At 43.8% G+C, this 24,591-nt stretch overlaps 2 protein-coding genes across 2 annotated transcripts in view; one reads left to right on the forward strand and one right to left on the reverse strand.

The window, feature by feature from the left end:
• MYO1E (myosin IE) overlaps nucleotides 1-24,591 on the forward strand; it is a 242,623-nt gene that overhangs the window by 167,658 nt on the left and 50,374 nt on the right. The window contains exons 13-18 of the mRNA XM_023228657.2: nucleotides 612-698; nucleotides 2,218-2,385; nucleotides 5,609-5,694; nucleotides 8,695-8,776; nucleotides 15,843-15,949; nucleotides 22,725-22,823. Of these exons, the coding sequence (XP_023084425.1) occupies nucleotides 612-698; nucleotides 2,218-2,385; nucleotides 5,609-5,694; nucleotides 8,695-8,776; nucleotides 15,843-15,949; nucleotides 22,725-22,823 (629 nt within the window). The remainder of the gene's footprint in view (nucleotides 1-611; nucleotides 699-2,217; nucleotides 2,386-5,608; nucleotides 5,695-8,694; nucleotides 8,777-15,842; nucleotides 15,950-22,724; nucleotides 22,824-24,591) is intronic.
• LDHAL6B (lactate dehydrogenase A like 6B) lies at nucleotides 2,555-4,243 on the reverse strand. Its single transcript, XM_023228658.2, has one exon. The coding sequence runs from the start codon at nucleotides 4,128-4,130 to the stop codon at nucleotides 2,985-2,987; it is 1,146 nt and encodes a 381-aa protein (XP_023084426.2). The 5' UTR covers nucleotides 4,131-4,243; the 3' UTR covers nucleotides 2,555-2,984.

The raw sequence follows: 24,591 nt of genomic DNA on the forward strand, positions 1-24,591 counted from the left end.
TTTTTTTTTTGAGATGGAGTTTCGCTTTGTCGCCCAGGCTGGAGTGCCGTAGTGTGATCTTGGCTCACTTCAACCTCCACCTCCTGGGTTCAAGCAGTTCTCCTGCCTCAGCCTCCCAAGTAGCTGGGATTATAGGGGCGCCCCACCACGCCCAGCTACTTTTTGTAATTTTAGTAGAGATGGTTTCACCACGTTGGTCAGGATGGTCTCGAACTCCTGACCTTGTGATCCGCCCACCTCGGCCTCCCAAAGTGCTGGAATTACAGATGTGAGCCACTGCGCCCAGCCCTATGTTAAATTTTAAGTTTTGTGATTTTTTTTTTTTGTAACTGGATTTATGAGTTCGGTGCTACTAAATTGCAGTTTTTGTTGGCCAGAAACAATTGTGTGGTAACAATTTCATAGGGTTCTAACTAAACACAAAAATCACCAAGTCATAAAATGTTCCTTTCCTGTTACCTCTTAGAAAATAAGAAATTAAAGTTCCTGGTATTTGTTGAAGGACGTTCAGGTTTGTCTCTTTCGTGGGAATTTTTGTCCATTCAGGGTCTGTCCGAGCAGAGCTCTTGCTATTTGGGAAATAATGTGAGTTCCTGGTTTCTGTCTTACAGGAAGAATATGTTCAAGAGGGAATAAGATGGACACCCATTGAGTACTTTAATAATAAAATTGTATGTGACCTCATAGAGAACAAAGTGGTAAGTGTTGGTTTAGTATGTCTTCACTGCTCACAGGTTTACATTAAGTGAGTTTTTGTTCTCTGTGTCGTTGTTTTGGAACAGGCAAAGTGACAACTCTGATTTGCAGAGAATTTGAGCAATTGCATTAGTTTTCTGTATGTGTGAAAAGAAAACAGTAGGGCTTTATTCTGGCAGTAAATATGAACATGTGGATATGGGTAAAATGTCAATTTACAAATGGAAGTTGTTACTGATTCTAAGAGAAGACAGCTATCACACGATGACTTAGCATGTAAAGAGCCATAAAACTGGCCCTGTGTTCTAGTCCAACTTCTAGGACTTTAGCCTTAATGACTGATTCAGGCTGGGCATGGTGGCTCATGCCTGTAATCCCAGTACTTTGGGAGGCTGAGGCAGGTGGATCGCTTGAGCACAGGGGTTCAAGACCAGCCCCAGCAACATGGTGAAACCCTGTTTCCAAACACAAAATTTAGCTAATGCAAAAATTGTATTAACTAAATACAAAAATTAGCCAGGCATGGTGGCACGCACCTGTGGTCCCAGCTACTCTGGAGGCTGAGGTGGGAGGATCGCTTGAGCCTGGGAGGTTGAGGCTGTGGTGAGCTGAGATTGTGCCACTGCACTCTAGCCTGGGTGACAGAGCAAGATAAGACCCTTTCTCAAAAGAAAAAAAGATGATTCAAAATAAAATAAAAGTGATACAGAACAAATATCACTATAAGATTTATATATATATATATATATATATATAAGCCAAACACTGGAAACAGTGAAAACATCTGTAGACAACTTACTTACTTGTGAAAACATCTGTAGACAACTTACTTACTTTATTTATTTATTTATTTATTTGAGAGGCATCTCGCTCTGTTGCCCAGGGGTTTCACCATGTTGACCAGGCTGGTCTCGAACCCGGACCTCATGATCCACCCACCTCGGCCTCCCAAAGTGCTAGGATTACAAGCATGAGCCACCATGCCCGGCCAGACAACTTAGTTATTCAACAAATGAGAAATAGAGCCATTAAAATAGGATGTACGAGGAATATGTAAAACATGAGGAATGCTTATAAAATAGTGCTATGTGAAAAAGGAAATGCATTATAGAGTGTGTACACTAAATAACTATATAAATGATGCCTATATGGGTAACATGCTGAAAGAGAACATTAAGAAATAGATTAGGTCAAAGGAAAATGTTGTTATTTTACTTTTGGATTCTTAAGTCAATTTGGCATGAATATGAGTGAGCAGATAATGATCTGTGCATGACTGTTGGATAAAACTTCAGGGAGTTAAACAGCTTTTTGGAAAATGGAGTTTCCTCCCTCTTTAGATCTAAGTGGTGACTTCCCATTTGGGACTATTAGTTGCATTCTTGCCTGAAGGGGAAGACTGACTTTCAAGATGGTATCTTAAGTCTGGGGAGCTGTTTCCTTCCCTAAGAAAGGACCTGATAAGCATTGTCTGTTTTGGAGAGGTCAGTGACTAGGGCCTTGCCTTCTTGCTCCCATCAGAACCCTCCTGGCATCATGAGCATCCTGGATGACGTGTGTGCCACGATGCATGCGGTGGGTGAGGGGGCAGATCAGACGCTGCTCCAGAAACTTCAGATGCAGATTGGGAGTCATGAGCACTTTAACAGTTGGAACCAAGGCTTCATCATTCATCATTATGCTGGGAAGGTATGGCTAATATCCATTTTAATGTCTATCTGTTTTAAGCTTTTGGGTCTGTGATCTGGTTTCTCATGAAGCAAATCGTATGCCTCGCTGTATTTTATTCATTCAACAAATAGAACTTATTGAGTATCAAAGGAAGCAAAACAAAAGATTGTATATACTACTGCATATATTTTTTTGTATGTACATACTTTTATTTTTATACTGTAGAAGAAGCTACTGCTTTACAGCATATAAATGAACATAGGTGTAACACAGCAAGAATGAAAGAGATAGCATATATCTAATGAAAAGAATCAGAATGTCTAGAACACAATAAATACCTGCATCCTACTTTTTGGGAACCAAATGCTAACAACATGTATATAACAAGGCAAGTGCTGCTACATCAGAGGTACCAAAAACACTTAGGAATTGTAAATAAGTATCATCCAGCACGTGGATGCTAAATAAAAGAGCTGGAGGACTAAATAAATAGGAAAGTCACTGTACCTACTTTCCTGTTTCCATCTTTTAGGAATTCAAGTTTATTCAGAATTTCGTTATATAATCCTGTATCTGTGATCTCTTCAATAATTTCGGAATAGTAGTTTCAGACAACTTTAAATCTTGAGCTCCTTCTGAATTTCCCAAAGTGTTTTTGCACTTTTTTTCAGACGGGCCTCTTCTTCAGGGGTCAGCTTTATCTTTATAAGATTGGTAATACCATTCTCTCCCAGGATACAAGGAATACTGAGGAATACTTCTTCTTCTATTCCATAGAGGCCCTTAATTATGGTGGAAACTGGATGTGTTCTCCTAAGATTCTTCAAAATACTTTCTGTTAAATCAGCCACAGATAGGCCAATGGCCCAAGAAGTATAACCTTTCACTTTAATAATCTCATAGGCAGTAGCAATCACTTCTTCGTGGACATTTTTCCATTGCTCAGGATCTTTATCAGTTCCTATATCAGAGTTCAGGTCCTTCAAAGGGACACCAGCTATGTTCACTCCACTCCACACAGCAACACTGGAGTCTCCATGCTCTCCGAGGATCCATCCATGGCAGCTTTCAGAATGGATACCAAGCTTTTGTCCAATCAAGAAACGAAAACGAGCAGTATCCAGGTTACAGCCGCTTCCAATAACACGGTTTTTGGGAAATGCACTCAGCTTCCAAGCTACGTAACTTAAGATATCCACTGGATTGGAAACAATAATCAGTTTGCAGTGGGGACTATGCTGGACAATATTGGAAATCATTAACTTGAAGATGGCCACATTTCGCTGCACTAAATTAAGGCGCGTTTCTCCCTTTTCTTGGCGTGCACCTGCTGTGATAATCACTAGGTTGGAGTTTGCTGTGACAAAGTAATCTTTGCTACAAACAATATTTGGCATTTTCGTGAAAGAGCTGCCATGTTGAAGATCCATCGTCTCACCCTTCAGTTTGCCTTCATCAAGATCCACAAGGGCAAGTTCATCGATCAAGCCTTTTAATAAGATGCTGATAGCGCAGGCCATGCCCACCGATCCAGTGCCTATGATGGAGACCTTGCTGTGATGAACCGGCTTCTCAGAAGTGAAGCGCTCAATAAGCGCACTCTTCACAGTCGTCATCTTGCTCACGGAGGTGAAGAGCCAGGCGCCCTGGAGTGGGATGCGCGCTGCCTGACGGGGACACAGGGCCATCCTCAGGCACAGGAAATTCGCTCCCGCCGAGCTCACTCTCTGGCTGGCCCGCACAAGAGGCACAGTCCAACTCATGGCTGCTCGCTCAAGTAGTGGAGAAAGAGAAACGGCAAAAAGCTGCTGACCGGAACGTTGAGACACCAAGAGAGCCGTTGGCAGGACCTTCAGCCCTCTACGGCGGGTGCGCATGACCCGCCCCCTGGCCCTCTACTGCGGCTGCGCGGGCCTTTCCAGAGCCTCCGACACGTGCTTTCCGTGGGTGCTCAAACTAAGGCAGTGAAGGGCTGCTTCTCTAGCAAGTGATTTCTGGAGTTAGTTTTACAAAGAGTATTCTCATCAATAGTTGACATGCACAAGAGGCTAACCCAGATCCCTGGGATTACTAGTTTTTTATTTTTAGTATAAAACTAAAAATGCCAAGGAAAAATGCTTCTATTGTCTACAGATGAAAATAAGGTTACGTTTTCTGAACCATGACCCTGCCGGGAAGGATAGGGCGCTGTGCTTTGCATACCGGTGGCTGCCTGCACTATCCCCCAGTGTCCGAGAAGTGGGCTCCTGCTTTCTGGTCTATGGCGCTGGAAGCCTATTTTGAAAGGATCCCGCTGCCTTGGTGCCAGTCCTGGCCAGGACCCGCACTGGGACAGTCAGCTGAAGCTTGAGCAGGGTAGGGGCCAGTTGGGAGTCACTCCAGCACTAAATCTCACCATACTACTGCATATTTTTGGAACATGAATCACCCTGCTACATATATTAGCTGCTGAAGAAATGGATTTTCTTCTTGCCTCTTGCTGGAATCACAGACTGGCATTCCTTGTCTCCCAGTGCCGACTGGGAGTATAAATCAAGGCCCAGAGTTCACTTTTGGTGTTTGTTCTCATAAAACCCATGAGTATTAGGTGCCTACTGGGTGCCAGGCTGTGTGGGGCTGCTGATGATAAAAAAGTAAGTTGAGGTCATGGTCTTGGGGACTTCCTGGTCCTGTGGAAATCCCCTGGTCTCATCCATCATCCCAGCTAACCTCTCGTTAGAGTATCTGAGCATGAGTTTCTGGCCAGATTGGCGCAAATTTGATACCACTTCTGTGAGAAATTGCAAAGCCTCAGATGACATAGCTCATCGCAATGAATTACTGAGCATGAGGGGCTTCACTTTTGCTCTGTCTTAGCTAAAATTTAGGAAAAGAATTGAGTTTGTCATTTAGACACCCCTGTGAATCCACTGAAAAAGAGGTATGGGGTCTTGAGAGCTGGAGTTCTGATTATGAATCAGCTGGGCCATCCAGGCAGCCAGATACTCATCAGCATCTGCAGGTCATCCCCGCTAAGTCAGCTAACAAGTAAGACATGCACAACCTTCCTGTGAAATGAAATCCCAAATGCAACATCTGGAAATCCACACGTTGTGGTGAGGATAGCCATGCCAACTTGGGTTTTTTGTTTGGTGAATTTAGAATTTTTGTTCAATAAATGATTTTGTTCAATGAATTACATTTTGTTCAATGAAATTACATTTTGTTCCATGAAATTAGATTTCTTTCCATTCTTGGCCAGGTATCCTATGACATGGATGGATTTTGTGAAAGGAACCGGGATGTGCTTTTTATGGATCTCATCGAGCTTATGCAGAGCAGTGAGCTGTAAGTATGTTTTACCATAGCTGACGGGGATATAGGTTTGATGAAATTTTCAATATGAAAACAAACTTATGAGCTGGGTGTGGTGGTGTGCTCCTATAGTCCCAGCGACTCGGGAGGCTGAGGCAGGAGGATCACTTGATCCTAGGAGTCTGAGGCTGCAGTGAGCTATGATCACTCCTATGAATAGCCACTGCCCTCCAGCCAGGAAACATGGGAACACCGTGTCTCTAATAAAGAAAAAACAAAAACAAAAACAAAACACCTGTGATGTTTAGTGGTTAGGATTTTGTTCCTTCATGCTATTGGGTCTGGATTATTATTGATCTACTTGGTTTCTCAAAATAGCTTTCTGTTCTCTATATCAGTCTCTCCCTTTTATGTCCCTAACACTTCATGCGCCCAAATTCCAAGTGCCATCTACAGGTCCTTGAGGGCATCAGACTTTCTACCTTTCAATACTATTATCAGGGAGAAGTGAGCCCACTGGCTTTGGATTGGGATGGCCATTTCTGACCATTTAAGAGTGGAACAGTCTGGTTCTATGACATTTTTCCCTTGAACTCTTCTTCATGGTCTTTGAATTTTTAAAGATGTTTAATGGCTTAGCAAGACCCACATTAACCAGAGTCCCTGAAGTACTTAAGAAATGGCTTGAGAACTCTGGGAGGGACAACTAAAGAAGGAGTGACTCAGAGATCCATTTTAACTCCCAAGACCCTGTTTCAGCTATAGGGGTAGAACAGTGGGGGTATCCCCCTTGCACGCTGCTGGAACTCTCAGGACCACCTCTGCCTTCCTCCTCTCTTCCCTGAAAAGGTTCTCAAGATCCTGGATAACACATAAGAAGATGTAATTTACATGAGCAGGTCCATGCTTGCAAGGCAAGGCCCATGCATGCCAGATCTAACACTTTCTAGAGCTTATTTCAAGTAAGAGCTGCCCTTCTGGTCTCTATTACTTAAGCTGTCACAACAGCAAGGCCAGTTCCTCTAATCAACAGCAGCGAGCCTGATAATTCCTAATAAAGGACTGACTGCAATGAACGCAAAGCAAGAGTTTCCTTTTCAGGCCCTGGACAGCTGTTCTGCTCCATTTAATTCTCTCTCTGCCGCTCCCTGCACCTCCTCAACCTCTGCTCTCCATCCCTGCCCTTCTTTGCAGTCACACCACCATTTTTGAGATTTTGCATTTCTTTTTATTCACAACATACAAAATCGATGTGTTCTTCACTGAGATGGTTAGGTAAGCCACAAGTCCTGGCTTGTGGGTTTTATGGCAGTCAGGTGCAGACTTGCTTCCAGAGATTGTTTTTGAAAACTTATTAAAATTCCTGCCAAGTGGAAGAGCTATTATTGCTTCCATATAAACTGCTGTCATATAGACATGGCCTATTATTTTATAAACACATTTGATGTCAAAATCTGTAGTCGTGTCTGGTGAAGTTAAAAGTAGATTGCTGGGGAGACTTCCTGGAACATTGAAGATGCCCAAAAAGTCATTGAGGAGGAAGTGAGTTTGAGTTTGAATGTCAGATTGCTAATTTACATGGATCCCGTCATTCACCTAGTCAGCAAATATATATTATGGACCAACTGTGCACCATGCTATGCTTCAGATACACCAGGGACACTATGATGAGGAAGTCATTGTCCCTGTCCTATTGCTAGTGAGGCAGACGTATAAACACGTGCAGCTCAAATAGCGCCACTAATGAAAATATATTCAGGCTGGGCACGGTGGCTCACGCCTGTAATCACAGCACTTTGGGAGGCCAAGGCGGGTGGATCACGAGGTCAAGAGATCGGGACCATCCTGGCCAACATGGTGAAACCCTGTCTCTACTAATAATACAAAAATTAGCTGTGTGTGGTGGTGCGTGCTTGTAGTCCCAGCTACTCAGGAGGCTGAGGCAGAGAATCTCTTGCACCTGGGAGGCAGAGGTTGCAGTGAGCCAAGATCGCACCACTGCACTCCAGCCTGGCGACAGAGTGAGACTTTGTCTCAAAAAAAAAAAAAAAGTAAGTATATTCAGGAGGCAGAGTGCTGGTGATTTGTTACTGCTTCACTTCAAATTGCTCATACTCAAAAGCAGTTTGTCAGGGTTTTCTGTGTAGAGCTGGGAACAGTGTGCTACTGGCATCTGGTGAACAGAGACCATAGATGCTGCTAAATATCCCACAATATGTAGAAGAGGACCCCTCCTCAGCCCCCAACAAAGAATTATTCAGCCGCAGATACCAGTGGTGCCCAGGCTCAGAAACTCTGCTCTAGAGCAAAGCAGCATCTGCACTGAATCCAGATATTTCATATAATTCCCTGAGTTCTGGTCTGTCTTGCTTGTGTTAACAAACACATGCTGGCCGGGTGCAGCGCCTCACGCCTGTAGTCCCGACACTTCAGGAGGCTGAGGCAGGAACACCTCTTGAGCCCAGTTGTTTGAGACCAGCCCAGGAAACATGGCAAAACCCCATCTCTATAGAAAATACAAGAATTAGCTGGATGTGGTGGCACCTGCCTATAGTCCCAGTCACTCAGGAGGCTGAGGTGGGAAGATGGCTTGAGCCTGGGAGGTCGAGGCTGCAGTGAGCTGTGATTAAATCCCTGCACTCCGGCCTGGGCAACAGAGCGAGACCCTGTCTCAAAAACAAAAGAAAACGAAAACCTGAAATCCCCTACTGTCCTCCCTCTGTTATGTTCTACTGTCAAAATATACCTCAATTCCTGTGACTAGGGACGTTGGAAAGGCAGCATTTTAAAATTTATTTTGCAGTCTTTGATTCCAAGTTGCTTATCTCTTAGAATTCTTTCCCTTCATGTCTTTTGTCCATTGTTCATTTCCCCAAGTCACATCTTGATGGCCTGCGCCGTGAGTCAGATGGGTTTTCTGTAGCCAAGGTTATGTGCCTGGGGACGGCCCTCCACCCCATCCTCTAAAAAGGCAGGCTGTCAGACCCCAAGGTGCTTACAGATTGCTAATTCATTCTCTTTCTCCTTTTCCAGGCCTTTCATAAAGTCTTTATTTCCGGAAAATCTGCAAGCTGACAAGAAAGGGCGCCCAACTACTGCCGGAAGCAAAATAAAGGTTAGTTCTATTTTAGGAAATTTATAGATTCTTAAAAGGGCTAGGGCTTCCTAGGAGTCAGGAACTACACCCCTGGGCCAGGATATGAGGTCAGCAAGGTGTGAGGAGATGGTTACAGAAGATGCTCAGAAGTAATGTCGCTGCTTGTTAAAAGGTTCCAGGATGCAAGCTGAATTTGACTTGGCTGTACCAAAACCTTAAATGGTTTAAGTACCTCATAGCTTAATAGTCAGCAGCTGATAATCAGCTAGTTTCTAAGAGGAAATGGCTTTATACAGAATCTGGAAGAATGTATGTTAAACTATCAGAGAAATTTTGTGGTTCGGAGCCATGTTTTGGATATTGATGACAGTTTTCCAGGCCAAGCCCAAAAACCTGCCAGTTATGGAACGTTACTTGCCAGAAATTCTACTTGGTCTTTTAGGGGCAATTTATGCATCCCTCCTCACTGGGCCCTGCAGGCCTTTCTTTGCTGGGAATTGAAGACACATCTGGCCACATGATGTCTCAAAGTCTGAAGGAAATCTTACTGTGTTTCTCAGGAAGTAGGCAGGGTTCTGTGGTACCTGAACCATTGTGTGGCAAAATTCGTTGTCCCTAATTACACTCTGAATTAAGAGTTTGTGGGCTGGGCGCAGTGGCTCATGCCTATAATCCCAGCAATTTGGGAGGCCGAGGCAGGCAGATCACCTGAGGTCGGGAATTCAAGACCAGCCTGACCAACATGGAGAGGAGAAACCCTGTCTCTACTAAAAATACAAAATTAGCCAAGCGTGGTGGTGGGCGCCTGTAATCCCAGCTACTCAGGAGGCTGAGGCAGGAGAATCACTTGAGCCCAGGAGGCAGAGGTTGCAGTGAGCCAAGATGGTGCCATTGCATTCCAGCCTGGGCAAGAAGAGTGAAACTCTGTCTCAAAAAAAAAAAGTCTGTGTCAGCCACATGTAGTGGTTCAGGCCTGTAATCCCAACACTTTTGGAGGCCAAGGAGGGAGGATTACTTGACCCCAGGAGTTTGAGACCAACCTGTACGACTTAATGAGAACCCCATCTCTACTAAAAATAAAAATTAGGTGTGGTGGCTCACACCTATGCTCTCAGCTACTTGGGAGGCTGAGGCAGGAGAATCGCTTTAGTCAAGGAAGTCAAAGCTACAGTGAGCTGTGATTGCTCCAGTCTGGGGGACAGAACGAGACCCTGTCAAAAAAAAAAAAAAATAGTTTTTGTCATTGTGTCACACACACTTAATCTTGTAACTCTAAGAAATATTCACTAAGCTGTTTTTAAAAATCATGCTGGTTAAGAATAATTTTTTTAAAAAATTATACCAGGTAAATACTTCCTCAGTTTTACAATCAAAGGAATGGTTGAGTGACAGCAGGGCTTTGAGTTTGCTTGCTGTGTTCGAATCTCAGCTCTGGCTTTTCCTTGCTGTATGCTTGCCAAGGTGTTACTTACGCTCTCAGTACCCTCACCGCTTCCCTGTAAAATGGGGATATTAGTGTCTATCTTGAGATTACTGTGATGATTCAGCTTCATAATTCATTGGAAGCATGTAACGCAGTGCGTAAGGCATACTGAACACAAGATGTATATATATGCTCTGACTACATTCTTCCCCTTTAGCCCCATTCCTATATCACCGTTGTTGGTCTCTGCTTAATTATTGCTTTTTCCTTTTTTGTAAAGTTGGGTTCTGACAATGTCACCCAGGCTGGTCTTGAACTCCTGGGCTCAAGCGATCCTCCCGCCTCAGCCTCCCAAAGTGCTGGGATTACAGGTGCTGCAAGCAGCTGATTCCAGCCTGGGCTTTCAGCTGTAGGGTAGAGCCCTCTGAGTGTCAAGAACATCATGCTGAAAGAACTAGAGAAATTTAGTAGCCCCAGGATAGCCACTGGGTTAGGCTCACTGGAGCAGAAAGCTGAAGGCAGAAAACAGATGATATTCTCATGAGGCCCAGATATTACTGTCTGCGTGAAGTTTCTGACTCATGCCTTTACTGCAAAGTCCTGGATAAGGATTAACTCTGGACTGGAAAATCGAGTCATAAGACTGTCACATTCAGATCCAAGGGGCCCGGATCATCCAGGTTATGATGACTCATTTCCAAGTGGTCTGGATTATTCTCTATAAAAAGGAGAGCAAGGGTAGGGACACATTTTTCCTCCTTGAAGACTTGTCCCCTTTCTTTTCCTTCATATGCTTGTCTGGTTGAAGGTTCAAAGTGCCACCATTGTGGGGTGTTTCCAAAATGTTTAGGTTTGCAAATCTCAGGTCCTTTTCTAGGGAGGTCCAGCTGAAGTCAGCCAGTTTACCTAAAGAGAGTACAGCATGTTTTCCCACCTCCAGGCACACTCTGCTTGGTGGATGTTGTGACCTCTGTCTGCCTGGCTGTCTGCCTCCACAGAGGAATAAAAGTTTCTCCCAGTACCTCTCACAGATACAAAGCCATGGCCCAATCTCTGATGCATTCCACATCCACAGTATTGTGCAGACATCACTGTCATCTTAACAATATCCCTGAGACATAAGCATTTAAAAGGGTTCTGAGTTCCTTGAAAGAAAAATTAAACTGGTGTTCAAGGTCATTGTAGTGTTATATATTTCATTATCTTGTAATTATTTAAAAATTTAAACTGATTTGTAGGATTTAACTAATAGAATCTTCATTTGATGGGAACTCTTATTATCTTGATTATACATAAAAGTATAAATATAGTAATATTTAATAGCACTTGATTTTGAGGTTTTACTTAATTTGATATTGTTGTGTCTGGAAGGGACCAGTACAGGTTGAGCATCCCAAATCCTGAAACGCTCCAATGAGCATTTCCTTTGAGCATCATGTTGGTGCTCAAAAAGTTTTAAATTTTGGAGCATTTTGGATTTCAGCTTTTCAGATTCGGGATACTCTACTATAAAGTATAATGCAGGCCGGGCACGGTGGCTCATTGCTGTAATCCTAGCACTTTGGGAGGCCAGTGTGGGTGGATCATTTGAGGCCAGTCTGGCCAACATGGTGAAACCCCATCTCTACTAAAAATATAAAAATTAGGACAGGCAAGGTGGCTCACGCCTGTGATCCCAGCACTTTGGGAGGCCGAGGCAGGCGGATCACGAGGTCAGGTGATCAAGACCATCCTGGCTAATATGGTGAAACCCTGTCTCTACTAAAAATACAAAAAAATTAGCCAGGCGTGGTGGCGGGCGCCTGTAGTCCCAGCTACTCGGGAGGCTGAGACAGGAGAATGGCATGAACCTGGGAGGCGGAGCTTGCAGTGAGCCGCAATTGTGCCACTGCACTCCAGCCTGGGCGACACAGCGAGACTCCTTCTCAAAAAAAAATAAAAAATACAAAAATTAGCTGGGCATGGTGGAGGGCGCCTATAATCCCAGCTACTCAGGAGGCTGAGGCAGGAGAATCACTTGAGCCCAGGAGGTGGAGGTTGCAGTGAGCTGAGATTGTGCCACTGATGTGTCAGCCTGGGCGACAGAGCGAGATTCCATCTCAAAAAATGAAAGAAAGTATAATGCCAATATTCCAAAATCTGAAAAAATCCAAAATCCGAAACACTTCCGGTCCCAAGCATTTCGGGTGAGGAATACTCATCCCATATTTAAATTAGAGTGAAAGATTGATGGTACAGAGAAACAGAATCAAGCCCAGAGGAGGCAAAGGCGGACTGATTCCAGCTTTACCTGAGTGCAGCTGGAGCTATAAGGGACATGACAGAGGAGGTGTAGGCATCATGTAGGTGATTGGATTGGTTGGGGATTTTTTTGGTTTGTTTTTTGTTTTTGTTTTTGTGTGTGTATGTGAAATGGAGCCTTGCTCTGTCACCCAGGCTGAAGTACAGTGATGTGATCTTGGCTCACTGCAACCTCCGCCTCCCAGATTCACGCAATCCTCCTGCCTCAGCGTCCAAAGTGGCTGGACTACAGGTGGCACCACCACGCCTGGCTAATTTTTTGGGTTTTTTTTTTTAGTAGAGATGAGGTTTCACCATGTTGGCCAGGCTGGTCTCAAACTCCTGACTTCAGTTGATGCGCCTGTCTCAGCCTCCCAAAGTGCTGAGATTACAGGAGTGAGCTATTGCACCTGGCCTGATTGTTGGTTTTTTAGTGTCTATTTCAATCTCTAGATTCAATTAGAAGTCTTCTAGTTCAACCTACTTAGTTTACAGATAGAGAACTGAGGGCCAGAGAAATCTAGTGATTAGTCATGTAGCTTGCAAATAAAAGTGCCAGGACCCACAGTCAGGCCTGTTGTCATCTCTGAAGGTAGGATGAGGAGCTTTCACCCTAAGCCCTTTCTCACTGTGCTGTCTGCATATTTTAACACCTGCTTCTGTTGAGCAAGTGCTGTTGGTGCCTTTCTGTCCTAACTCAGGGACCCTTCTTGGCTGGAATCAGGATTAAATTGAGTTACTGCTTCACAACCACCTCAGCAGACATCTTAAGTTGACCCAAGGCTGGGCACAGTGGCTCATACCTGTAATCTCAGCACTCTGGGAGGCCAACGGGGGAAGATTGCTTGAGGCCAGGATTGGAGACCAGCCTGGGAAATATAGTGAGACCCCATCTCTACAAAAAAATTTTTTTAAAAATTCGCTGGGTGTGGTGGCATGTGCTTCCAGTCCCAGCTTACACACGGGGCTTAAGTGGAAAGATCATTTGAGCTTGGGAAGCCTAGGCTGCAGTGAGCTGTGGTCATGCCACTCTACTCCATCCTGGACAACAGAGCAAGATCCTGTTTCAAAAATTAAAAATAAATAAATAAATAAAGTTGACCCATAGCTATTGAAATGCAGGATAATTTTGATGGTTAAGATGTATTTCTATTTGTTGAAATTATTCACAGCCTGGTGGCTTCTGTCTAACCCTACCTCACCCAGTTAATTCCTTTTATATCACACTAAAAGATCCCATCTCTTCGTCAGCAAGGCAGGATAGCATTGTTGCCAAAGAACAGGCCTGGTAGCCTGTGGATGTCGGTTCAAGCCTTGCTTCTCTTGCATGCAGATTGTGTCATCTTGAGCATTACTTTGTTTCTTTAAGGCCCAGCTTTCTCATCTAAAAACAGGAATAATATTAAACAGTAGCTACCTCTTCAGGTTGTTGTGAGGCATAAATGAGATAATCCATGTATCTAATCCATGCTGCAAACTCAGTAAATGTTATCTGTCACTCTTTTAGCTGGAGGGGACTATGGCAAGTGGCTTATAAACTTAAGTCACACTTGCCTCTGTATGTTTTCTTATGCTGAGGTGAAAAAGAAGGAATGCTGTTAAATACTTAGGACAAAAGAGTTTGCCAAGTTATTCTTGGAAATTATAAGTTGTAGGCCAGGCGCAGTGACTCACGCCTGTAATCCCAGCACTTTGGGAGGCCGAGGCAGGTGGATCACCTGAGGTCAGGAGTTCAAGACCAGCCTGACCAACATGCTGAAACCCCGTCTCTACTAAAATTACAAAAATTAGCTGGGCCTGGTGGCGTGCGCTGGTAGTCCCAGCTACTGGGGAGGCTGAGGCAGGATAATCACTTGAACCTGGGAGGCAGAGGTTGCAATAAGCTGAGACCACGCCACTGCACTCCAACCTGGGCCACAGAGTAAGACTCTGTCTCAAAGATTGAAGAACCTAGACAAATCCCAGATCGGAATCAAACAAGGTATAAAATCTAAAATAAAGTTTAAAAAATTAAAAAATTTGGGGACTTAAAGAAAAAAAAGCTGTGTTATATTCAACTCTGCAGTCCCTCTCTGGCTCCACCTGATGTGTTGGAAAAATCATCAAATTTTTTGTCAAGTGCACTCGACATCATCAAAGAACATAAGAGACAATTTACTTTTTCATCATAGGACTTTGCTTTGATCATGCAACCTCTGCAGCCTGGTCTGTCATCAATTTCAAGCATCGCAAAGAATGCTATTTCCTGCACATCTAAACAGAGAACTTAATTCACCAATGAATATCTTGCTTTGAATATACTCAATAGTTTTTCTCAAGGGTTTCAGATTTCCGAAACCCATGAAAACAGAAAAGTCCTAATTGAGAGAGGGTTGTCTCTTGCAAGCAAATCGCTTCTGCTGACTTTGTAATGGTTTTCTGGCTTTGGAGGTCCCTTTTGGCTTTTTTCTTTTAGAGGTTTTCTCTCTTCATGCTGCTTTGCTTGGAAGTGGAGTTCGCGTGTGTGCCACATCCTTGGACCCACAGGGCGTGCTCAGCTGTGGGGTGGGAATGCTGATGTGAGCTCTACTCCCGTTTCTTCAAACAAAGGTTGAGATTCTCAGGGTTCAAAATACTTCATAAGCAGTTTCTGCTTTATGCGGCTTTTTCTGCTTGAATCCATTTATACTTTGGGTACCCAGCGCACAGGCATTAATAGATGGTTTTATATAGAATATTCTAGATTTGCAAAGAAGTGAGATATCAGCCACAGATAAAGTGTTCAGACTCCGCAGGTTTTTAAATGGACATATTGAGGAAGAAACTGAATGAAATGGTATATCAAAAGTTTATAAATTCTCAGACTTTTATGAATCTCCAATTCTTTAACTGTGAATTTTCATCACTTTAGCAAAGTGATTCTTCATTAGTTGGATTGCCAGAAAAGAGAATGTAGGGGATTTGATGATTTATCCTTACAAATAATTTTGGGGGCAAAAAGTTAATGAGAACAATATATCTTCAAAGGCCCTCTATCAGTCTAAAATGAACTTAGTTTGTTAACTGACATGCTTCACTGTACCACTTGAAAATCATTCTGTATGTGAAGATTTATTGGGATTTTTGCTTTTTGTTGTTGTTCTATTTTATTAACTGTACTAAAAATGCCTAGTTGCTTTATGAAGATTGAATTTCAAACCCATTTAGGAGTGATAAAATCATCATAAAAGTCGGCAAAGCTTTCGGAAAGTTTAGTAGACCTGACTTAAGCTTAATGAGCAGATTGTCATGAAAATTGATTCCTAGCTATATATTTCTACAATAGAGTTTTACAAGCCTCCTTTGAAATTTGGTCTTCTTTAGAGAAAGTTCCGTGATTCTGATACTGTTCTTCCTTTCTAGAAACAAGCCAATGACCTTGTGAGCACCCTGATGAAATGTACGCCTCACTACATTCGCTGCATCAAGCCAAATGAAACCAAGAAGCCCAGAGACTGGGAGGAAAGCAGGTATAGGGGGAAGCCAGCTTAGGCGGGGCTGGGACCTTTTTCCCTCTGCTCAAGGTGAGCTGTCCTCCATCACAGGCAGGAGCAGCATTAATTGCCCGCACATGTCTTTGTCGTGCTCTTGCGTCTTAACTTTTTCAGGACAAAGGCTATACACTGTTTCTCCCCTGTGTCATTTCCTAAAATGTTAGCAGTGCCATTCATTTCAGAATTAGAAGTTTATAGTGTTGATCTTGGCTAGTCTGGGGGCAGATGGAAAAAAAAACAAAACATAACCTCATACCGCAGAGTCACAATGGTTTTAAAATGAGTTTGAGGTTCTGTGTAGACATTCTTAGTACACCCAGCCCCTGATCGGACCCACAGGATGTGGCCTAGAATGCTTGGCTTGGGGTGGAAAGTGAAGGGCGGAAGAGCTGGTAGAAATACAATCCGGCATTTGCTGTGCCTCATGAAGACGCCGGGGACACGCTGGAGGCTCTAGCATTCCCCCTAAGCACCGAGCTGATGAGCAGAACGACTCTGGGAGGAAAGATGTCAAAGGGAAATGTGGAGCACAAGAATTCGGCGAGCCCTTTCTGCCCTGACTTCCAAGGAAGCCCACGTCACTGTTCCTCCCACAACTAGCATTTAGGGAAGTGGCCTGGGCAGGAGGAAATGGTGGCGTTGAGTAGGAGCCTGTTAAGGTGGTGGCTAGAGGGTGTGAATTTTGTGGCCCACTGGGGGACCCAGACACACCTTGTTCAGAGGCCTGATCCCACAGTCCACAGAAGCATGGGAAGGAGGGCTGGGGAGACGCTTAAACTACAGAGAGGACCCCAGCCATCGTCACCTAATATCAGTCCCAGGATGGGAGCCTACCAGAATTGCTACCTCTTGTCTTCTCTCTTGGAGAAAAGAAGATAGGCTGTTTTAGGTGTCGAGTGAAGAACTCCAGGTTTAGGTTCCACAGGAAGACCAGGACTAAAATTCCTAGCTGCCAGTTACCTCCTGCGAAGGATAGCTGTGTCCATTTTCCATCCTGCCAGCAAGATCCTAAACCATGGCAGACAGATGATACCTGATCCTTTAGAGGAAGAAACAGATCCATAGTAAGAAAAGCACGTAGGTCAAACATTTACTGTCTGAAAGTTCATTCTGTTTAATACTGAATACTTCAGGGTGCAGTCTAAGTCTTTTCTCTCCTCTGAAGAAGCCAGGCTGCGTGGATGTAGGAGCTGCCATCTTTTCAATCCACAACGTTTCTGAATAGTCTCATCCATAGATGCATATTCTTAAGAAATTTTTTTTTTTTTGAGACAGAGTCTTGCTCTGTCACCCAGACGGGAGTGCAGTGTCATGATCTTGGCTTACTGCAACCTCTGCCTCCCGGGTTCAAGTGATTCTCCTGCCTCAGCCTCTTGAGTAGCTGGGATTACAGGTGCCACCACTACGCCCAGCTACTTTTTGTATTTTTAGTAGAGATGGGGTTTCACCATCTTGACCAGGCTGGTCTTGAACTCCTGACCTCATGAGCCACCTGCCTCAGCCTCCCAAAGTACTGGGATTACAGGCGTGAGCCCCCACCCCTGGCCCCTTAAGGCATCTTTTCCATTCAATCTCTGAAATTTTTCAATTTAATGTAGGCAGATTCCTTCTATAATATTGTCCATTAATGATATTCAGGCCCTGATGAGGAGCTCATACTTCCTAAAGTGACCAGCTCTTCTTTGGTCAATTCTTACTTTAGGAGGCTGTACAGTCCTTCTCTAGTTCACTTTGAAAACATGCCATAAGAATCATTCTCGGCCGGGCGCAGTGGCTTACGCCTGTAATCCCAGCACTTTGGGAGGCCGAGACAGGCAGATCACGAGGTCAGGAGATCGAGACCATCCTGGGTAACACGGTAAAACCCATCTCTACTAAAAATACAAAAAGAAATTAGCTGGGCGTGGTGGCAGGTGCCTGTAGTCCCAGCTACTCGGGAGGCTGAGGCAGGAGAATGGCATGAATCTGGGAGGTGGACCTTGCAGTGAGCCAAGATCTCGCCACTGCACTCCAGCCTGGGTGATAGAGCGAGACTCGGTTTCAAAAAAAAAAAAAAAAAGAATCATTCTCATTAATTTGCCACTGGACAGCTTTTCTGTTAGTTCGAGGTGACCATCGTGTTTCCTTTGAATCTTCTCTTCTACAGGTTAATCCCTCTCAGTTCCCTCAACAGTTTCTCTGGGACATGAAATATAAGCATTCCCCATCTCATCCCTTCTCTTGGATGTACTTAGTTTGGCCTCTGCTTTTGTGAAATGTATAGTTCAGCTTCTCCTTCCAGACTAAGAGGGTAGCAGCATTGTCAACTCTTCCCGTCTAAAAATGTAATATCCTTACACTCAGGAGTTTTAGGCTGCAGTGAGCCATGATTGAGCCACTACACTCCAGCCCAGGTGATAGAGTGAGACCCCCAAGTCAATCAATCAATCAGTCAATCAAATAGAAAGCATCTTGTTTTGCCCTCTTACGTTGGTTCCCAAACTTGAGCCTGCCTCAGAATCCTCAGGAAGCCTTGTTAAAGCTGAGATTGCTGGGCTCCATCCCAAGTTTCTGATGCAGTGAGTCTGAAGTGGGGCCTGTGCATGTACTACTTAAAAATCTTGCAGGTGGTGCTGGTGATGATGGCCCAGGCACTGCACTTGGAGAATCACTGATCTAGAGCAAAGAACTAGACTGGGATTTGCAAGACCTGTGTCCTGGTACTGACATATCACTAAGTCATTAGAGCGAGACTCTTCATCTCCTTAGCCCTCAGTTCCTTCCTTCTAAGAGGGTCCATCTAGAATAGGATCTCCTTCCGTCTGACAGAATGAAGCCTTCCAGACAGTGGCTGTCAGTCTGCCTCTGTCTCTGTCACTTTTACACTCACCTGTCACACATACCCACACGTGCACATCCCACCCACGCATACATCCACATGTACACACACACACAATAGAACAGTGATATTAAATCAATACTCCAATATGATTACTCCAATCGAATCTTTAGTCAACCTTAGAAATAAATTATGAGAGTCTTGGAAGCAGAGGTAATGCCAAAGGGGGTCTTAGCCCACCTTCCCCCATTTCAACCTCTATCCACCTGTCCTTCCCAGGAAATACTCTTAAATGAAAACATCTCACTTGCCCTACAAATGCAGTACCTCCCCAAACACACCATCCTCTACCCCACCTAGATAGTTCTGCTGAAAGCACCTCTAAAATAGAAGTTTTGCAATAGCTGCTTGGAAGTTCACCAACCCTAATGCTACCTTCTTGTAAAAATCCACCTTGATTCATTGGAATATCAGAAAATGGAGAAATTAAATGAGTGGTACATTTTATTCAGTAAATCCTCATAGGATGAGGATGGTATTTTCTCTTTTCTTTTTTTTTTTTTTTAATGATTCCCCTTCTTTGAATTGCAGCAAAAAATTTTATGACATGCATTCAGATAAACTGGTTTTAAGAAGTTCAAAGTACTAGTTGGTCGAGCATTGATTTATAATTCCAGTAAGATCGTTTTCTGGGATTCCATCCGTAATCCCGGTTTGGGTTTATTGTGTAACAGATGGTTTCACTCCATCAATGAGTCAGGAGCGTTGGGGTCCGTGAAAGGGCAGTGTGCTTCACTGGCCAGGATTACACACACAGTTGAAGCTCCTGGTGAAGAAGGTTACTCATCCCACAAGTTTATGGGGTATGGGGTTTTTCTTTTCCTGTTGCAAATGTGTTTTTGTTTGGGTTCTGGCAAGGTTGCTTGTCCTGGATTCTGAATTGCTGCCTTGCAGAGTTCTCTAGCCCTGATCAATTTGAGTAAACGGCCAGGGATAGTCTTGGAAAAAGACTCTCTCTGCAAGACGGAGTTGGTATAGCCTAGGGAACAACCGGGCACTGTCTGACCAGTGACTACTGAGGAGGGGACAGTGCTCCAGGAATATGCAAAAATCAACTTGCGTCCCTTTGATGACCCCAAATTTTAAACATTACAGGACTTCCTATACTGATTTCTACAAGAAAATTTCCTGATGGTGGAAGCTGTAATGAATGAAACAAAGTTTTAACATGAGGAATATTCCTTCCTATGTGATTCATGGGAAAGGAACATTTCTGCTTGAATTAATGGGTGATGCATTCCTGCCTCGAAAAGCCTGGCGTGAAGCCAGTATTTAAGAAAAGTACTTTGAAATGAGCAGAACCTTTAAATGAACAGCTCCATGCATTTTTCTCACTAGAGAAAAGGCCAGTGGCGAGTTTTAGATTTGGAGGATGAGAGAAATGAAAATTAATTATTTTTAATTTAATTACCTTTTTAATTGACATATTTCTTTCTCTCTCTCTCTCTCTCTCTCTGTCTCTGTCTGACTTATATGGGCAAAGGTGGATATTTAGTACAGACGGGGTTTCACTGTGTTAGCCAGGCTGGTCTCGAACTTCTGACCTCATGATCCACCATCTTGGGCTCCCAAAGTGCTGGGATGACAAGCATGAGCCACTGCGCCCGGCTTAACTCTTTGCACATAGAGGCTTTTTAAAAGTTAATAATCTTAGAGGAATCAACATTTCTGGCTCTTGGCTCTGTAAGACCCATCAAACTGGAGACTCTTAAACACTGCTCCCATTGTGACCTCATCCTTCCCATCAGCCAAGGCTGCACCCCCAGTTTGAGCTTCATCTGTACCCCTCCTCCTGTCCTACAGCACCCCGCCACTGGCCTTTCCTGTCCTTGTGCCTTTGCTTTCACAGCCCTCTGCCTTGTCCTCTGCACCTCGTGGATTCAACTCACCCCTCCAGGCCCAGGCACATCACAGTGTTCCTGAGAACCCCCATACTGTGAAAAATCCATTTCCTCCTCTATTCTCCTTTCCTGGTTTACATATTGTAGCTGGGAATGGATGAGAATAATAACAGCTTTACTTCACTCATGCTATCAACTAAGTGCTTTCCGTAGAAAGTACTCATCTAGAAATAAAGAATTTATGCCACCATTCCCATTTTTACAGAAGAGGAAACTGAGAGACACACGGAAGTTGCATCATGGCAGGGCCAGTGGCACAGCAGGAATGCAGCACCAGAGGCTCCTAAACACTGTGCTGCCTGCGTGGGCTCTAGCAGGAATCACAGCATTGTCCTTTTTTGGTGACCCTACCATGTTGCAATAGGGACTGCGTGTGACTGGCCCACCGCAGACATCTGCAAGTATGAGGGTTACTTGGAAATGGTGGTGTTCTGTGAGAGCCTTACTGGGGAGACGGCTGTCGGGAACGTGTGTGACATCGGAATGAGGATGCTTCTCATGGCCTTTTCAGCTCCGCAGCTCCTGAAGGCCCATTATGCTGAGTGCATTAGCCCCATTATCAGCACAGATAACCCCAGATGTACCAAACAGGGAGCGCGAGGAGTTACCTCCCTACTGCAGCACAATCCTGACATTCCGTCTTCAAAAGAAAGAGACTTTACTTTTTATGTCTAATTTGCCTAAAATACCATGTTTCCAAGTGTCTGTGTTCAGCCAGCTTGCTTAGCACGCAGCCCAGGCCCAATTTAACTTCCCAGAGTGGATGATCTGAAGCAAGTGTTGAGGGTCTGTCGGCATCCAGAACACCATGTTTCCCAGCAAGTGGTGGGTTTTCATAAGGCACATGTCCGTGCTCCACCCTAGACCCAGCAGGCCTACTAAAACAGCAACCCCAAGGTGTGGGGCATGGGGCATCTTCTGGTATGAAAATCCTCATGTGAGAATATTAACCTACTAGTTCTTTATGTCCATTTTTTCAAAAGAGATTGCTAGATTTTTACTATTAAGAAACCAGGATGGGCCAGGTGTGGTGGATCACCTGAGGCCAGGAGTTCAAGACTAGCCTGGCCAACATAGCGAAACTCCATCTTTACTAAAAAATACAAAAAATGAGCCAGGCATGGTGGCACACACCTGTAATCCCAGCTACTCGAGAGACTGAGGCAGGAGAATCTCTTGAGCCCATGAGGCAGAGGTTGCAGTGAGCTGAGATTGTGCCACTGCACTCCAGCCTAGATGACAAAGCGAGACTCTCTCTCAAAAGAAAGAGAGAGAGAGAGAGAAAGAAAGAGAAAGAAAAGAAGGAAGCTCTAGCATCATTTAAAAGTTAAAAGTTCTTTCCTTTAACCTTCTGATAAACCAATATTTTTGTTCATACTCTAGGTGATAGTTAGATGGGTCTTTGTGTTACTATTAGTCTTTGAAACAGATATGTAATGCCCTGTTATTTAATTACTGTATTTTATTGATTGATTGATTGATTGATTGATTGAGACTGAGTCTCACTCTGTCATACAGGCTGGAGTGCAATGGTGTGATCTTGGCTCACTGCAGCCTCTGCCTCCCAGGTTCAAGTGATTTTCCTGCCTTAGCCTCCCGAGTAGCTGGGACTACAGGTGCACACCACCACACCCGGCTAATTTTTGTATTTTCAGTAGAGATAGCATTTCACCTTGTTGGCCAAGGCTGGTCTTGAACTCCTGACATCGGGTGATACACCGTCCTCGGCCTCCCAAAGTGCTGGGATTACAGGTGTGAGCCACCGTGCCTGGCCTAATTGCTGTATTTCAATATTTTAAAATTAGCATTATGTCATCTGAGAGGTCAGCTCAGTGTTCAAACGCTATAAATTGTAGTCTTTTGTATATGTTTCCCTACAGTTTGGAACTGGGGGTTTGAGGAATGGCTGGTGAGAACATGGGTGAAAGGATTATCCAGTAACATCCAGGCCCCATTTTCTCCCTTTGCGCAGGGTAAAACATCAAGTTGAATATCTGGGTCTGAAAGAGAACATTCGAGTGAGAAGAGCTGGCTATGCCTATCGGCGCATTTTCCAAAAATTCCTACAGAGGTAAGGAACTAGTGACTCTGGCCTTTCTTAAACAGGTTTATTGAGCCATAAATCAAATCTGTACAATTCACCCCCTTCAAGTGTATGAGTCAATGGCTTTTAACATATTCACAGAGTTGTACAACTATCACCACAGTTAATTTTAGGACATTTTCTTACCCTGAAAAGAAGTCATGCTTCCCTTTGTTGTCAACCCCCAATTTTCCCCTTGCCTCCGGGCCGAGCCAGTCACTTATCTACCTTCTGTCTATAGATTTGCTTATGCTGGGCTTTTCATAGCAATGGAATCATATGTGTGTCCTCTGTGACTGGCTTCTTTCGCTGAACATAAGATTCATCCATGATGTTGCACTTAAACACCTCCTTCTTGTTAATTGCAGAATAGTAATCCATTGTATGGATATAGCGCAGTTTACTTATTCATTCATCAGTTGATAAACGTCAGTTGTTTCCACTTCTTGGCCATTATGAATGATGCTACTATGAAAATCTGTGTACAAGTTTTTATGTGGTCATATTTCATTTATTTTGGTATATGCTTAAAATTGCAGTTGTGGCCGGGCACGGTGGCTCACACCTGTAATCCCAGCACTTGGGGAGGCCCAGGCGGGCAGACCACGAGGTCAGGAGATCGAGATCATCCTGGCTAACACGGTGAAACCCCGTCTCTACTAAAAATGTAAAAAATTAGCCGGGCGTTGTGGCGGGCGCCTGTAGTGCCAGCTACTTGGGAGGCTGAGGCAGGAGAATGGCATGAACCCGGGAGGCGGAGCTTGCAGTGAGCCGAGATCGCACCACTGCACTCCAGCCTGGGCAATAGAGTGAGACTCTGTCTCAAAAAAAAAAAAAAAAAAAAAAAAAGTGCAATTGCTTGGTCATATGGTAACTCTGCATTTAACCTTTGAGAGGAGCTGCCTGATTGTTTTCTGAAGTGACTGCACCATTTTACATTTTATACCACTAGCAGTATTTGAGGCTTCCAATTTATCTAAATCCTTGCCAACATAAGTTATTTTCTAACCATCCTAGTGAATGTGGAGTAGTATTTCATGGTGGTTTTGATTTGCGTTTCCCGGATTGCAAATTATATTGAGGATTTTTTCATGTGCCTATTAGCTATTTGTATTTCCTCTTTGGAGAAATGTCTGTTAGGCCCTTTGGAATTTTTTAATTGGGTATTTTGTCTTTTTATTATTGCATTGTAGTAACAATTCTTTTACTGTTATTTATAGAATAAATCAATAGCCATAACTATTCATTAGGCTGTAACACAACCTAATGAACTTATGTGTAACACATAAGTTCAGGAATTCTTGATAACTGTGCTACAGGAAGGGTGGAGGTTTAACTTGACTAAATAAATTAACAGTATGAAGACAATTTCAGGAAAATATTTAACTCACTTAAGACAATAAGCTTAAAATATTTAACCTCAAAAATCTTGTACAATCCATGTATAAATTTAAACTTGTTTTCATATATCCCTTAACATGTATTTGGCAGGACCCGTACTTAAATTGTTCTTATTTTGTGTTGTGTGACATCACTCTTAACTTCTCTAATGATTCTGTGGCGTTCCACTGTATTTCAACATCTGGTTAATTTCCTTTAAGGAATAGGGTAACAAAAAAGAAGCAAGCCAAATTTAGTGTTTGATTTATTTATTTAGAGACAAGGTCTTGCTCCATTACTCAGGAGTGCAGTGGTGCAGTCGTAACTCACTGCATCCTTGAACTCCTGGGCTCAAGCCATTTTCTCCCACCTCGGT

This window comes from Piliocolobus tephrosceles, chromosome 6, assembly GCF_002776525.5.
Source record: "Piliocolobus tephrosceles isolate RC106 chromosome 6, ASM277652v3, whole genome shotgun sequence".
In the NCBI taxonomy this organism is placed as follows: Eukaryota; Metazoa; Chordata; class Mammalia; order Primates; family Cercopithecidae; genus Piliocolobus; species Piliocolobus tephrosceles.